Here is an 11,462-nt window from a genome sequence, read left to right as displayed (position 1 = left end):
TTTTGTGTGTGTGTGTACTGTGTGTTGGTGTGTGGTGTGTGTGTGTGTGTGTGTGTGTGTGTGTGTGTGTGTGTGTGTGTGTGTGTGGTGTGTGTGTGTGGTTGAGTGTGTTCTCTGTTTGCAGTAGTAACACCAGTGTGCCCTGGAGCAAGGCACTGGTAAGAGACTCACACAGTCTTTTGTTGTTTAACTTCATGAAATCAAGAAAAAGCAGCTGAAGGGAAAATGAATCGACTCCTTTCAACAACTTATGATCTTTGTTACAAGAACAGATTTCTTCCTTGTGAACGGGGTTTGACAGTCGGTGAAGGTTGGATGTAAATAAAGTTAATAATGTCCAGTTGATAGTTGTATGTACTTTATTAACTCTTTATTCTAACTTGCTTGTATCAGTCTTTTCTTTAATCAGCTGTTTCTATAATGTCACTGACGAGAGATTAAGATCATCGTTCAGTTCCTGTCTTGTTTTCATCTCAGATATTATCAGTTATAGTGTATGATATACATTTTACATACCATATGTTTATATGATGAATAACCACCTGAACACAAAACACTGATAAATACAAATTCATCTGTTTGATTGGACACCAAGAGATCTGACTCCAGGTGAACCAATCAGGAAACAATCAAAGGATTTTCAGTTTTCATTTGGATTGTACTGACTAACTCTCTCTCTTCTCTCTCTCTCTTCTGTGTCTCTGTGTCTCTCGCCCACAGTGTGTGTGGCCAGGTTTCACTGCTGTGACATCGACACGAACGGCAGGACTCGGTCAGATCTGGTGGAGGATGAGGAAGACGTGTTACAGATCGTAGAGCCACAGACTGGTTCGAGTCCTTCATCATCTTCATGATCCTCCTCAGCTCCGGAGCGCTGGTCAGACACACACACACACACACACACACACACACAACACACTTCAATTTACTGTAGTTTCATTTATTCCATTTACTTTAATGTACTTTAATTAACTTCATTTACTGCCCTTTACTTTTTAGAATAGTTCACTCATTAATTAAAACTGTAGTTTGTTTTAATTTTATTCATTTTTACCTTCATTCATTTCTTGTACTTAATTAAATTAGGTTTATACTTTCTTTACTTTATTTTACACTGTAGTTTACTAAATTTGCTTTAGTCATTTACAGTATTTCTGTAGTTTATTCCAATTTACTTAAGAAATACTTTACTCAACTTTACTTTACTGTGGCTTATTAAACTTTACTTTGGCGCTAATTACTTAACTGTTTTTTACTGTCGTCAACTTTACTGCATCTTTAATTTCTACATTTTTGCATCTTTTTTAAATAATCAATCTGTTGTGACGATTTTTGGGTCCGTGTGTAGCTTGGAGTGAGAAAGGCGGGTAGAAAAGGCACATCTCTGACAGAGTGTGGGATTTCACAAATACTCGTCGTTTATTTGTACATAAACTTAAAAAACACTCCAACCTTACAAAAGCCCGGTTGTACGGGCTGCTATATATATTTCATAACATGAAATACATAGTTACAACACGGACTTATTATCAATCACTGAGTTGGGGAAGTAGGAAGGAGCAAGGAGTCGTTGGATATACATCCGACCAGCGTAGTAGCATGCTCTCAACTAACTCAAACCATAACAATAAAACGCAGTTTTATGACATCTACTGGTAAGCGACACACGTTCACATTTCATATATTCAACTGTTACAATCTCTTCACACACATACCCCCCCCTCCCCCCCCAGGCCTTTGAGGACATCTTACATCGAGCAGAGGAAGGTGGTCAAGGTGATCCTGGAGTACGCAGACAAGATCTTCACCTACATCTTCATCCTGGAGATGATTGCTCAAGTGGCTTCGCCTACGGCTTCAAGAATGTATTCACCACTAACTTGGTGGCTGGCTGGACTTCCTCATCGTCGATGTGAAGTTATTGATCGGTTATCTGACTTAGTAATTTCTTGAGTGTTGATAAACGCTGACTTCTGATGAGAGGAAAAAGGTTTAACACAAGCTGGAACCTTGTTTATTATATTGATGATGACGGTCGTTTAATGAACTCTTATAAATGCTTGTGGGGCATCAGTGATGAAAACAAGTCTGACAGCTGATCATCAAATGCGGACCTCTGGCACAACGTGTGAAAATTTTTCTAACTATTATAAATAAGACTTTTTTATACTTTTATAGAACTTGCTTGCTGTACTTTCTTTTTTGTTCGCTTCTTTCCTCTGAACAAATTTTTATAATGTTCCATGAAACAGAGAAACTGAAACAGAGCGGGCATGTGATGGTGTGTGTGTGTGTGTGTGTGTGTGTGTGTGTGTGTGTGTGCGCGTGTGTGTGTGTGTGTGTGTGTGTGTGTGTGTGTGTGGGGGAGGTCTCTGTTTGCAGTAGTAACACCAGTGTGCCCTGGAGCAAGGCACTGGTAGAGACTCACACAGTCTTTTGTTGTTTAACTTCATGAAATCAAGAAAAAGCAGCTGAAGGGAAAATGAATCGACTCCTTTCAACAACTTATGATCTTGTTACAAGAACAGATTCTTCCTTGTGAACGGGGTTTGACAGTCGGTGAAGGTTGGATGTAAATAAAGTTAATAATGTCCAGTTGATAGTTGTATGTACTTTATTAACTCTTTATTCTAACTTGCTTGTATCAGTCTTTTCTTTAATCAGCTGTTTCTATAATGTCACTGACGAGAGATTAAGATCATCGTTCAGTTTCCTGTCTTGTTTTCATCTCAGATATTATCAGTTATAGTGTATGATATACATTTTACATACCATATGTTTATATGATGAATAACCACCTGAACACAAACACTGATAAATACAAATTCATCTGTTTGATTGGACACCAGAGATCTGACTCCAGGTGAACCAATCAGGAAACAATCAAAGGATTTCAGTTTCATTTGGATTCTACTGACTAACTCTCTCTCTCTCTCTCTCTCTCTGTGTCTGTGTCTCTCGCCCACAGTGTGTGTGGCCAGGTTTCACTGCTGTGACATCGACACGACGGCAGGACTCGGTCAGATCTGGTGGAGGATGAGGAAGACGTGTTACCAGATCGTAGAGCACAGCTGGTTCGAGTCCTTCATCATCTTCATGATCCTCCTCAGCTCCGGAGCGCTGGTCAGACACACACACACACACACACACACACTTCAATTTACTGTAGTTTCATTTATTCCATTTACTTTAATGTACTTTAATTAACTTCATTTACTGCCCTTTACTTTTTAGAATAGTTCACTCATTAATTAAAACTGTAGTTTGCTTTAATTTATTCATTTTTACCTTCATTCATTTCTTGTACTTAATTAAATTAGGTTTATACTTTCTTTACTTTATTTTACTGTAGTTTACTAAATTTGCTTTAGTCATTTACAGTATTTCTGTAGTTTATTCAATTTACTTAAGATAACTTTACTCAACTTTACTTTACTGTGGCTTATTAAACTTTACTTTGGCGCTAATTTACTTAACTGTTTTTTACTGTCGTCACTTTACTGCACTTTAATTCTACATTTGCATCTTTTAAATATCATCTTGTGACGATTTTGGGTCCGTGTGTAGCTTGGAGTGAGAAGGCGGGTAGAAAGGCACATCGACAGAGTGTGGGATTTCACAAATACTCGTCGTTTATTTGTACATAAACTTAAAACACTCCAACCTTACAAAGCCCGGTTGTACGGCTGCTATATATATTCATACATGAAATACAGTAAGTTAGCCACACGGCTTATTATCATCACTTGAGTTGAGGGAAGTAGGAAGGAGCAAGAGGTCGTTGGATATACATCCGACCAGCGTAGTAGCATGCTCTCAACTAACTCAACCCATAACAAACGTACGCAGTTTTTATGACATCACTGATAAGCGACACCGTTCACAATTTCATATATTTCAACTGTTACAATCTCTTCACACAGCACCCACCCCCCCCCAGGCCTTTGAGGACATCTACATCGAGCAGAGGAAGGTGGTCAAGGTGATCCTGGAGTACGCAGACAAGATCTTCACCTACATCTTCATCCTGGAGATGATGCTCAAGTGGCTCGCCTACGGCTTCAAGAAGTACTTCACCAACTACTGGTGCTGGCTGGACTTCCTCATCGTCGATGTGAGTTATTGATCGGTTATCGACTAGTAATTTCTTTGAGTGTTGATAACGCTGACTGCTGTGAGAGAGTTAACACAAGCTGGAATTGTTTATATTGATGATGACGTCGTTAATGACTCTTATAAAGCTGTGGGCATCAGTGATGAAAACAAGTCTGACAGTGATCATCAATGGGACCTCTGGCACAACGTGAAATATTTTCTAACTATTATAATAAGACTTTTTTATACCTTTTATAGACTTGCTTGCTGTACTTTCTTTTTTGTTCCTCTTTCCTTCTGAACAATTTTTATGTCATGAACAGAGAAACTGAAATGTATAAAGAGAGAGAGGAGTAGGAAGGAAAAGAGAGACACAGTTAAAGATGAAAACAGAGAAAGAGAGAGTAAAGACAGAGGGAGAGAAAGAGAGATGTCATGTTTTCCTATCAGTGTATTTTCGATGCAGGAACCAGTGAGTGTTTCTCTGCACACACACTCCTGACCCTCCCGACAAATAAGAGACGGTCGGCTGGAAATAAATGTGCAACAATAGTCTTCACATAGTTGAAGACTCTCTCTCTCTCTCTCTCTCTCTCTCCCTCTGGCTCTTCTCCCATTTTCCCTCCTCTTCACCCCCCCATCATTTCCTCTGTATCCCTCTCTTTCTCTCTCGCTCTCCTTCAGCTCTCAGCGTCACATAAATTCAGTTTTATTGACATGAATATTTACACTACATCACTGCCAAGGCTAAATTACATACAGTTAAATGAAATTAATATTTATAATTCCATAACAAAATTAAAGCTGCAAGCAGCAACATGCGGGGCCCTCGCCCTGCTGCGCTCCTCGGGGCCGCTGCCGGGAGCCCACATGACGTTCCTGTACAACGAGTTTAAACTGGGCCGTGAAAATGTCATGTAAATCCAATCATGGTTGTCACTCAAGGGTTACTTCCTGTTTTCAGTAGGTGGCGCTGTGAGTGTGACGTCATATTAGCGTGCAGGTGTCTTCAGTGTGGGACTGTCATCAAACATGTATATTTGAGTTGCACAAACTTCCTGCTTCATGGCGAAACATTGAAATTCCCTGTGTCGCTGCGAGCAGGTCCGCCTCCGAAAACACAAACACTTCGCAATTTAACTTTGCAAATGTCTAAAGATGAGATCGACCAAATATGATCAATTCTCCGAGGAGGAGTTTGTAAAATCCCATCGCCTGTAAAAGGCAAAAAATGACACAGAAATTGCAGAGTAAATTCAAAATGGCGGACTTCCCGTTGGGCTCAGGGGATGAGTGCAAGAGGCTTTTTTGTAGGTCTTGCCATGTTTCTTGTGCCTAACGATTTTCATACATGTGGGTGAAACCCTGGGGATAGGAAGGACCTCGTTGAAATTTTCTAGGGGGCGCCATCGAGCCATTTCGCTTCATTAGCAACAAATAGCGCAAATAGCAAATAGCATACAGTAACACTTCATGTAATTGTATACATGAGTCACACATGTACAACATATGTCATTAAAGAGAGATGAATGTCGACGCCCCCCTCTCTGCACGCTGCCAATGAATCAAAGGAGCGAGAGACACAGAGAGACAAAGAGAGAGAGAGGAAAGTCCAAACAGCCTCTGGTCAAACGATCAGCAGTGGCTTTTTAACCTTCACACACACACACACACACACACACACACACACACACACACACACACACACACACACACACACGCACACACACAGGGATGTGTATATCTGAATGCTCACACACTCTTTCACTCTTCTCCTCTGGGCAAAATTGTGAAGTGAAACACTCACACACACACACACACACACACACACACAGTTTATAATGCACACCATACATATGCATGCATCGAGTTGGAAATTGACACAGTCTCTCTGGTTCTCTGGGTGTTTTCAGTCCGGCAATCTTCATAAATGACACTGTGTGTTGTGACGTTTTTATTTGACTGTAGTGGCCTGAAGAGAGAGAGAGAGAGAGAGAGAGAGAGAGAGAGAGAGAGAGAGAGAGAGAGAGAGAGAGAGAGAGAGAGAGAGAGAGAGAGAGAGAGAGAGACAGAGACAGAGAGAGAGAGAGACAGAGACAGAGAGAGAGACAGAGAGAGAGAGAGAGACAGAGACAGAGAGAGAGAGGGACAGAGACAGAGACAGAGAGAGAGACAGAGGGAGAGAGAGACAGAGAGAGAGAGAGAGACAGAGACAGAGAGAGAGAGAGAGAGACAGAGAGAGATGTGTTGAGTCACAGAGATCCAACCATCCAGATCAGAGAGGAGAAACAGAGCAGAGGATTATTCACAGAGACAGAAAGTGGTGAAATACAGACTCAGGGCCTTTAACTTAAAGCTGCATGAATCAGTGTTCAGCCACTAGGAGGCGCAGTCTGGGGTCATAAGTGAAAAAATGTTAGAACTCATCTGAAATAATATTCTTTAAATAATAATTCTGGTGTTATTTTATATTTTGGTTATTGTCAACGAATCCCGTAAAGAGTGTTGGTCCGTCTCTCAACACTTCCCTCCTCTGTCTGTGACTCTCAGCTCTGAGCCCATTGGTTCCTACTGGAGTAAATCTTTAATATATATTTGTCTCTCACAGATATATATTAATATACATGTATATTTAGATTTTAAAAAAAGTTCAGCATAATTAACAGAAACAGCTGCTCACGAAGGAAACAGGAGGAAATTTGTCAGTGGCTACTTTCAGCGGCAGATTAATCCACATTTGGTGCTCTACTGAGTATTTGGGACAGCAGGACTGTGTGTGTGTGTGTGTGTGTGTGTGTGTGTGTGTGTGTGTGTGTGTGTGTGTGTGTGTGTGTGTGTGTGTGTGTGTGTGTGTGTGTGTGTGTGGGAGACTCAGTGTGTGTGATCATGGTGGTGAGGGAACAAGTCACCCAGAGCAACAGTGTGGCTCATTGATGTGTTTTTAGTAGGTTGTGGAAACACTGGAGCTGTGTGGCACAGAGGAATAGGATGTATCAGGCTGTGACACACACACACACCACACACACACACACACACACACACACATTATTTTCATATTTGTGTAAGAAGCCTCCCTGTTCTCTTTTTGTTTAAATGTTCTATTGATACAAACTCTAAAATCAAAGGGCTTTAATGTAGATTCTGTCTGTGTCACAGTCGCGTCATGTGATGTGAAAAACTGTCTTAACCCCGACTCCACAGCCGTCAGTCGGTGTCCACAGTAACTGTGTAACTCTGTAGATCTCAGTGTTGGGTCAGCTGGCTCAGTTCATCTCTGTGGACCAGATCACCGCCATGCGGGTGCTCAGGACATTCAGGGCTCTCCGTCCGCTCCGGGCGGCGTCCCGCTTCGCTGGTATCAGGGTAAGAACCAGCCAAACTCACCTGGAGCTCAACCAGCCGACCGACCTGAGACCCGCTGCTCGGGCGGCGACCATCAGCCGCCTGTGTGGGGCTTCGCTGGGTGGCTGTAGAGGGTTTAGAGAGGCTGTTGGTGTCGGTGTCATTGTGGCTTTGGAAAGAGGAAATATCTGAGACTGATCTGAATCTGATGAAACTCTTTGGCCAAGTGATCATGAACTTTACAAAAGGTGTGGACGAAAACAAAGACACATTTCTCCATTGTTAAAGGATTCGACTACAAACAGGAAGCAGCTCAAAGCATCTGTGACAACACATATTAATACGCCTCGTGCTGCAGCCGCTTCACGTGGATTCAGTCTGAGCTCAGTTTGATCCCAGTGTCTCATTTCCACCAAGCAGGTGTTAGTGATTCCTAATGTTGTTGTGGTGGATAGGTCAGAGAGATTTATCCATTTATGACCATATTCATGTGTGACACCAACATTAGATAATGGACAAACATGTTTTTCTTCTATCAGCTATTCCACACATTTGCATATATTGCTGTCTTTTAATCTCCATTGCTCATCAGAAGAGTCTTTCTCTCTCTGCTGTTAACTGCTGCTCTCACGCTCCTTTTATTGTGGAAAACTTGGACATTGAGACGTTCGTATCCACAAGTTTTAATTTGTGTCTCAGACTTTGTTTTAATTTCCCATTGTTTTGAGATAATGTTCCAATTACGACCTCATCAGAGTCACAATCAAAATCAATTACAATACGGTCTGATGTATTAACTCTTTTCAAAAGCTGTCATGACACAAGCTCTTTAATACAGGAGTCGAACTGACTTTCCTTTGGGTTTAATACAGATAATTCAGTCTCACTCCCGACTCTAATCACATTTTCTTTTCCAGTGTTGACACAGGAGTAAATCTGGATTGTTTGGACTGAAGATTAATGATCACACTCAGACCCTGACAGGTTTATTCATTTCTTCTTTGCAGGAATCAGCTGATAATTAAACCAATGCAGCTCTATGTGTCTTGTGTACACAGTTCTGATTGGCTGGTGCAGGATCAGTCTCCTCCCCCTCTCTCTCTCTCTCTCTCTCTTTCATTAGGCTGGAAGTTAACTGTCCCGCTTCTCTCTTCTGTTTCTCTTCCTTCCTTTCTCTCTGTCTACGAACACCTGTCTGTCTCTTTCTATCTGTTCCCTGTCTCTCTCTCTCCTCCAGGTCTCATTGGTCAGTTTGGTGGCCAACACGTTGGGTTATTCAGACTTCGCAGCCATCAAATCCCTGCGGACGCTGCGGGCCCTGCGTCCCCTCAGGGCCCTGTCCAGATTTGAAGGCATGAGGGTAAGAGTCAGTATTAACGAAACAGACACACCTGGGCACCTGCGTTCAGTATCTAAACTAAACCATACTGGTTGTTTGTTTTAATTGAAGATTTCATCAAATTCTTCTCTTTTTTACAAAATGATGAATGCTAAAAGATCTTGAGCAGCTAAAAATGAAACAACAGAAACAGTTTAGACAAACTAGAGGAACACTTGGTATATGTCTCTACTTTCACACCTTCAGAGGAGGAATTTCATCAGGCATTTTTCTTTGGTTTTATTGTTTTTACTGATATTATTAGATTATTAGAACATTTGTGGGAAGAAAATAGAAAACAAAATAACTGAACAGAATAAAGAACGTTTAAAATGAAATACATGACATTTAAAGAGATATCATGGACAGTCAAAGGTTAACACCAATCATCTTGTAATGTAATAATCAACTATAATAAAACAATGATCTGTCTTGAATTAAAACATCAATAATGAACCATCTTATTTGTGTTAAATCAAAGCTCCACCATGAAGCTTGTACTGTACTTTGTAAACCTTGGTCTTCAGATTTCTGCATTCTGCAGTTTATTAATTAATAACTGAAGCCTATTTTGACACAGTTTAAGGGATGATGAATATAAATCAAGTGGTTTGCTATTTGAAAATTATTTAGAATAATATCTGTGTGCCCAGGTGTGTTTAAAATAAAACACATCATCTCCGTTTTTCTTTACAGTGCATCTCACTTTTCATCTCATCTTCTCTTCACATTACATCACTCTCTTCAGTGATTTCTGTTCTCTGACTGATTTATCTCAGTGTGTCCTCCTGGGTTCGACTCATTTTTATTCCTCCTCAGATGGTTTTCCCTTTCAAAAAAAATAACTTTTTCATATTGAGCTCTGATATTTTGTGTACAAGTATTTGAAGTTTGCATGTCAATAAATCTTTATGACCAGGAGAAGAAACACCAAGAACGATCACTCTGTGTTTCTGTCCCATTCATCAGTATTACTCGCAGTGTCACAGAATCAGTGCCCTGTGAAAACTTTACATTGAGGGAAATTAGAAAATGAAAAAAAGTGTTTGTGACATTAAGGCGTCTGCGAATTTTCATTCCAAGGTGAGTTTTGGGGGGAAAAAGGTCTTCTAAAACTAATATTTGAGTAATATGCCTTTACTATAATGGTTTTATGACTTTTTATGCCTTACTATACTATGACTTTTTTCACCTTTTTCACCTTACTATACTATGACTTTTTCATGACTTTTTAAGCCTTACTATACTATGACATTTTTCACCTTTTTCACCTTACTATACTATGACTTTTTTTATGACTTTTTATGCCTTACTATACTATGACTTTTTTTAAATATTTTTTTTGCCTTACTATACTATGACTTTTTCATGACTTTTTATACCTTACTATACTATGACTTTTTTCACATTTTTCGCCTTCCTATACTATAACTTTTTTTGACTTTTTTTGTCTTACTTTACTATGACTTTTTTTTCCATTTTTATGCCTTATTATACTATGACTTTTTTTTTACATTTTTCGCCTTACTATACTATGACTTTTTCATGACTTTTTATACCTTACTATACTATGACTTTTTTCACATTTTTCGCCTTCCTATACTATGACTTTTTTTGACTTTTTTTGTCTTACTTTACTATGACTTTTTTTTCCATTTTTATGCCTTATTATACTATAACGTTTTTTATGACTTTTTATGCCTTACTATACTATGATTTTTTTTCTCGCTTTTTTTGCCTTACTATACTATGACTTTTTTTTTACATTTTTATGCAAGGCGTCTGCGAATTTTCATTCCAAGGTGAGTTTTGGGGGGAAAAAGGTCTTCTAAAACTAATATTTGAGTAATATGCCTTTACTATAATGGTTTTATGACTTTTTATGCCTTACTATACTATGACCTTTTTCACCTTACTATACTATGACTTTTTTTATGACTTTTTATGCCATATTATACTATGACTTTTTTTTTACATTTTTCGCCTTACTATACTATGACTTTTTCATGACTTTTTATACCTTACTATACTATGACTTTTTTCACATTTTTCGCCTTCCTATACTATGACTTTTTTTGACTTTTTTTGTCTTACTTTACTATGACTTTTTTTTCCATTTTTATGCCTTATTATACTATGACTTTTTTTTTACATTTTTCGCCTTACTATACTATGACTTTTTCATGACTTTTTATACCTTACTATACTATGACTTTTTTCACATTTTTCGCCTTCCTATACTATGACTTTTTTTGACTTTTTTTGTCTTACTTTACTATGACTTTTTTTTCCATTTTTATGCCTTATTATACTATGAGTTTTTTTTCACATTTTTCGCCTTAGTATACTATAACGTTTTTTATGACTTTTTATGCCTTACTATACTATGATTTTTTTTCTCGCTTTTTTTGCCTTACTATACTATGACTTTTTTTTTACATTTTTATGCCTTACTATGCTATGACTTTGTTCCAATTTTTTTCCTTACTTTAATATGACGTTTTTATGACTTTTTTTGCCTTACTATACTATGACTTTTTTTTGCCATACTATAAAATGACTTTTTTTGCCTTACTATACTATGACTTTTTTTTGCCTTACTATACTATGACTTTTTTTGCCTTACAATACTATGACTTTTTTTGCC

The 11,462-nt window shown here is 38.8% G+C and overlaps 1 protein-coding gene across 1 annotated transcript in view; it reads left to right on the top strand.

The window, feature by feature from the left end:
• The window catches only part of LOC111237388 (sodium channel protein type 4 subunit alpha-like), a 129,243-nt gene that overhangs the window by 95,888 nt on the left and 21,893 nt on the right, over positions 1-11,462 (top strand). Inside the window, exons 24-26 of the mRNA XM_022766469.1 lie at positions 2,969-3,123; positions 3,941-4,114; positions 8,675-8,797. Coding sequence (XP_022622190.1) covers positions 2,969-3,123; positions 3,941-4,114; positions 8,675-8,797 — 452 coding nt within the window. The remainder of the gene's footprint in view (positions 1-2,968; positions 3,124-3,940; positions 4,115-8,674; positions 8,798-11,462) is intronic.

This window comes from Seriola dumerili, unplaced genomic scaffold (assembly GCF_002260705.1).
Source record: "Seriola dumerili isolate Sdu_G_001 unplaced genomic scaffold, Sdu_1.0 BDQW01000859.1, whole genome shotgun sequence".
Taxonomy (NCBI): domain Eukaryota; kingdom Metazoa; phylum Chordata; class Actinopteri; order Carangiformes; family Carangidae; genus Seriola; species Seriola dumerili.
This window is presented reverse-complemented; position numbering and strand designations above follow the sequence as displayed.